Raw genomic sequence first — 5,679 nt, 5'->3', positions numbered from 1 at the left:
GGAAAACATACGTTGGATGGATAAGAATTTTGATAAAATCAGACTGTGGCTCCAAAACCAAGAGCCTGAACTGCTGTAACAATTCGTTCCTTGCTGGTTCCTGTGATCTCTAATTGCCAAAATTTTGTCAGATGTGAATATTTTCAAACTAGAGATGGCTGTCTTGGCTTCTGCTGAAGATACTTCCCGCTTCAACGCCTTATCCATCTGATTAGTCCTATTATGAGTTTCATTTACAGGTGTTGCCCCACAGTGTAAACCCAAGGTGGCATCCCCACTGTGGAGGAATACAGTATCTTATTCTCATTTTATATTTTATACTTAAACCCGACAGTCTCCAGACCGCTCTTCCCCACGTGTTTGTCATTCATAAGCTCTTTTGTCCGCCCTCTCGGAACACTTTGAACAGTGGAGACTACTGAACAGTGAGTGACCACCCAGATCAGTGACTAAGCTGGAACAAGCCTGGTCTGCTTTATTACTTGTAGGGCCACATCATCGGGCTTTCCTGCCCTCTTGGTCGGTCTTGCAGGAAGGCAGATGGAGCTGGGGTGGAAGTAAGAGGAGGTGGGGTGTTTATTTCCCTAGTTCCCTTGCAGGTCCCCTCAGACTGGCTTCTACTGAAGGTCTCAGCTCTGAGGGGAGTGGCCTTCTTGTCCATGCGTTTTCCATCTCTACATCGTAGTAATTGCTTCCTCATCTCATCCCTTCAAGATGAAGGGTGAAGTGAGAGCCTGGTTGTTACTAGTCCTGGCTGTATTTGTGGTTCCCATATATCCTTGCCCCTACGTTTGTTTAAAAAACAAACAAAAACAAAAAACAACAAAAAAAAACCTTTTGTAGAACCCTCCTCAGACAATCCTAACTTGAGTGTGTCATCTATTTCCTCAGGGACCCTGACTGATAGTGTCCCTTCTGAAACAGCAGAGTAAAATTCAGGTCTAGAGGAGAAACCTTTCATTTGAAGTTGGACCTGAGAGCTGTTAATCCTTAGGTAGGTGGGATTCCTCTACCTACATGTTATTTGGCCTAATTTATAATTCCTGAATAACTTGTTATTGGTGTTTATTGCCAATAAATCATTGTGGAGGCTCCAGTAAATGATGATGCATTGTGAAACTGAAAACACTTGCTTATATTACTTCAAGTGAAGATAATGTATTGTCTTTGAATTGAAGTCTTTGTGAGTTTTAAATATACTGCAGAATTTTCAAGGTAAAGAAATATGATGAAAAATGTCAAAATGTGTACTAATTCACTAGGAATAGTGACCTTTTTGAACATAAATGTGCTTATAATTCCATTTTTATAAATATTGCATGTTTTAATTGAGAAATAAAAACAAATCACTGGTAATTTCCACCCCTTCTAAAAAAAAACATACAAAGCCAAGATTTTAATGTAAAATATTTTTCTTTAATTATATTTTGTATCTTAACTAATGAAACATGGTAATAGTGATTTTCAGTTTTGGTCACCTGAAGAACCTATTTTCATTTGTCTTTGGATAAGTCCATTTCCTAACTGGATACAATATTGCCACAACAATGTGCAAAACCCTTTTTTGTTAATAAAAAATTGTCTTTTATTTTCCTGTAAGCATATATTTGAGTTATTTCCTCCTAATTAGATGGGTCAGAAAGTACTGATTTAGATCTTATCGCTTACTCAGGTCATCATTAATTACCAGCAAACACCCAAGTCTTAAAGACATTCCTAATGAACAAAAAGGCATATTCAGAGTACCTTACATTTTTACCTTATATAGGCATTTCTGAAATCTCTGGATTTTGGTATGTCATTTAAAAATACTTCTATATATGCATGGAAGTTAGTAATACTGCAGCCACATCCTTGCAAATACATCTGTCAATGTCAAAGGTTTCACTTCTTTTTTAAACAAACAAAAAACACTTTACACTATCCAAATGGAAGAATTAGATACATAGTTAAAATTCCTCTGGAAACGTGTTTTTTGTTTTTCTTTTTTTTCTTTTTTTTGGTCAGTGCTTTGAAAAGGCCTCTTTAGGCACCATAATACTCGCCTATATTTCCTAGATTTAGAATCAGAAAATACATCTCTGATGTGATAGAGACATAGAATTTAAAGTGGGTGATGTTTGAAATCCCATAGGTATGTCCATGATTTTTAAAGAGAATTTTTAGAGCGTATCAACAAAATTTGATGCCCATTACAAATTTATTTTTGCTAGCCCCTCCAGCCCGCATTACATAGTATTGGTGATATATTTAGTGAAGTCAGTAAGTCCTAATAAATAAGACCTTTAAACAGATGCTAAGGAAGGCCGTGCCCTCTGAAACAGATTCCAGATCAGTTTATGATATGTACCTGATGTCTTTTCCTGTATTCATTACCAGGAAGTAAAGATGAAATTAAATACTTATCAAAATCCCATCAATGACATCAGTGCTATGTTCATAACCAATTCATTCAGAAAGACCTGAGAATCCAAAATTGTAGGATATCAGGGCCTAGTTCTTAAGTTGCTGTGGGGAGGAAAAGCAAATTTTTAAATTTCAGATTTCTTTTTTTAAAGCAGAAGTTTGGTTTTGTACTTGTAAACCTAACTTCCATAAAGCCAGAGATGCTATACAGTGCAGAGACTGGTGTGGCAATGGCTCTAAGCAAACAATTGCTGTCAGGTTTTATATGGAGAGAATGGAAAGCACAGCTTAACACAGTAAACCAACAATGTTCAAGCAATATGAATATTCTAAGTAGTAGATTTTATTATTCTTGGAACTTTCTATGCAGTGACATATAATCTGTATTATGTTCTTCTGATTTGATTCAAGTCTGTTTGCTTTGTGCTGGCTGTAAGGTGCAGAAGTCCTAGCCTCTGACAAAGAGTTAGACCTGAAAAGGGGTGTGGTGCTTCCTGGTCTGTCCAGGTTATTAATTTATTATATAGCAGCCCAAGAGAAGATATGTGCCCATTGTACAACATTTTTTGTTTGACTTATAAACATAAACCCAAAGAAACATCAAATACAGTTCAAAAGCCCAAGAGAAAGGGATAATGAGAAATCAGAATATTAAAGAATGCTTAAAGCATTGTTTTCCAAATGCTAACAACAAAAAAATTAAGTGCAAACTGAAAATACTGATGAGATTTACAGGCACTATGTGTAGAATGTGCAAAAGTTTGCAAAGGTTTTTCTTCTTTTTTGTGTGTTGCTTTAAGAAACTATCAAATATCTCTTAGAAATATAAAGTTCCTTTCTCTCCCAACTGAGAGCAATTTTTAAAAATTCAGTTTACTAATACTCAGTACAATAGCGCAGTTGAACCAGGCAAATTCAATTTTTTTCTGGGAAAAGAATAACAGACCAATGTTTAGGTTGTCAAAAGACTCAACAAATACCACTGTCTAGAAGCCACCCAGAAAATTTTCTGTTGCCAAAGTTCTTCAAAAGTCACCATCCGCCAGCCGAAGGTTTTATGTACAGATACCTCGAAAAAGTCAATGAAAAAAATCCAGTGAATCACTTGATGTGTAAATTTTGGGGTTACAAGGTATAGTAAATATAACATTTAGCAGGAGTACTGTATAACAACAAGAATGAATTTCCTATAAGTAAATATGAGTGGATTATTAATAGAAATCTTTTTATTTTTTAACTTTGGAGAAAATCTTTGGAGCAGTTCTAATTAGTATCCTCCCACTTTATAGGAAATAAAAAAAGATCATGGTAAGAGAGCCTAACCCATTTTAACCTACATTTTGTTATACGTTAGGCTTTTGGTTGGCAAACAGTCATAAGCTTTTTATTATGGCTTAGAATAAGATTCCCTCATCCACAGGAGCTCTTCAGTCACATAAAGTAGAATCAAACATAGTATTTTACTTTTCAAAACAAAAGCTATTAATCTTTTCCTTTGCCCTTGTCCACCAAAAAACCTGTAATTCCACCAGACTCTACTTCTCTCAACCCACCATGTGTTGGTATTTTAGGGATTATCAATATATATTTCACTATAAGAGGTAACAACACAACATGCTAATTTGCTTTGCTGCAGTAACCTGCAATCATGAGCATTTGGGTTTCATAGAGTCAATAGATCTTCTAAATGGTCATTTTCTTTAAGAGCCTGGCCTAATATTTTAAAGAGCTCTTAATTATAAGATTAAGATTTTTAAACATTCCAGTACCATAATCATCCCATTCAGTGCTTTTCAGTGAATTACTCTATAGAGTTTGTGATGTGCATTTCATGCCAATAGTATAAAGAGAAATAGATTTAGCTTCTCTCACCTATAACAGGTTGGTGGTAGAAGGTACGGTTGGCTTCATTTACAACAAACACCAACTTACCAAATAATGTGAACTTTAACTCTTATTTTTTTCATCAGCTTTTGGCTTGGAGATTTCCTCCTTTGCCTAAAAGAGAAAACAAAACTATCGATGAGCTCTTTGCTGGATTAAATATCAAAACTGATTAACCATTATAAGGAAATGGGCTTCTCAGAATTAAAGGGGCAAAAGATTGCAGTCAGTGGGGGAAAGTAAGGTGATCCTTTCTAAGTATCTTTTTCATTTAGCCAAAACACTACGAATTCTTCCCCTTTCAAGTTTATAAGCTATAAATAACCTTAAGTGATTTAAAATTTTTAACTCTAGGCTTTTTTTTTTTTTTTTTGGAAGGCCAGAGTAATTTAAGAAAAAAAAAAATACATAGGTGTTCTTGGATGGTACTGTTCATTCTATGGTGATTCATCCTTTTCTTGTACTTGAGGGCATTGCTGGCCAGCTAATCCACTCAGCACATAGGGTTATGCTTTCTATTTTTTATTCAAGGGTTGATCATATAACTTTTTGTAACTAAAATTAGATGATAAGCAAATTAATCTATTTGAAATTAATGGCATGAGCAACTAATTCTCAGTCCAGTTTCTTGTTATCTTGGTTTTTTGTTGAGGTATAATTGATATATAATATTTCAGGTATACAACATGATTCGATATTTGTAAATATTATGAAATGATCATCACAATAAGTCTAGTTATCATCTGTCACCATAGTTACAAAAATCTTTTCTCTTGTAATGAGAACTTTTAAGATCAACTTATTAACTAGAGTCACCATCTATTTTATAACTGGAATTTTGTACCTGTTGACCCCTTTAATCCATTTGACCCACCCCAGCCTCTGGCAACCATCAATCTATGAGCTTGTTTTTTCCTTTGTTTTTTTTTCAGATTTCACATGTGAGATCATGTTATTTGTCTTTCTCTGACTTATATCACTTATCATAATGCCCTCAAAGTCTACCCAAGTTGTCGCAAATGGCAAGATTTCATTCTTTTTTATGGCCGAGTAATATTCCATTGTGTATATATACATCACATTTTTATCCTTTCATCCATATATGGACACTTCACTCATTTCTGTATCTTGGCTATTGTTAAGTAATGCTGCAATGAACTGGGGGTGTACATATATTTTCAAGTTAGTGTTTGTTTTCTTTGGATAAATACTCAAAAGTTGAATTGCTGGATCATATGGTAGTTCTCTAATTTTTTGAGGAATTTCCATACTGTTTTCCAAACTGGCTAATTTACATTCCTACTGACATTGTGCAGGGTTGGTTCCCTTTTCTCCACAACCTGGCCAATACTTGTTATTTCTTATCTTTTTAATAGCCATTCTACCAGG

At 34.8% G+C, this 5,679-nt stretch overlaps 2 protein-coding genes across 2 annotated transcripts in view; one reads left to right on the top strand and one right to left on the bottom strand.

Annotated features, from left to right (window-relative positions):
* Nucleotides 1–1,588, top strand: part of ERAP1 (endoplasmic reticulum aminopeptidase 1) — a 33,778-nt gene extending 32,190 nt beyond the window's left edge. The window contains exon 20 of the mRNA XM_011378361.2: nt 8–1,588. Within this exon, the coding sequence (XP_011376663.1) occupies nt 8–79 (72 nt within the window). The 3' untranslated portion in view covers nt 80–1,588. The remainder of the gene's footprint in view (nt 1–7) is intronic.
* Nucleotides 1,589–1,971: 383 nt separating this feature from the next.
* Nucleotides 1,972–5,679, bottom strand: part of CAST (calpastatin) — a 110,977-nt gene continuing 107,269 nt past the window's right edge. The window contains exons 30-31 of the mRNA XM_023522750.1: nt 4,339–4,404; nt 1,972–3,475 (exon numbers count right to left, since the gene is read on the bottom strand). Coding sequence (XP_023378518.1) covers nt 4,354–4,404 — 51 coding nt within the window. The 3' untranslated portion in view covers nt 1,972–3,475; nt 4,339–4,353. The remainder of the gene's footprint in view (nt 3,476–4,338; nt 4,405–5,679) is intronic.

This window comes from Pteropus vampyrus, unplaced genomic scaffold (assembly GCF_000151845.1).
Source record: "Pteropus vampyrus isolate Shadow unplaced genomic scaffold, Pvam_2.0 Scaffold11, whole genome shotgun sequence".
NCBI classification, from domain to species: Eukaryota; Metazoa; Chordata; class Mammalia; order Chiroptera; family Pteropodidae; genus Pteropus; species Pteropus vampyrus.
This window is presented reverse-complemented; position numbering and strand designations above follow the sequence as displayed.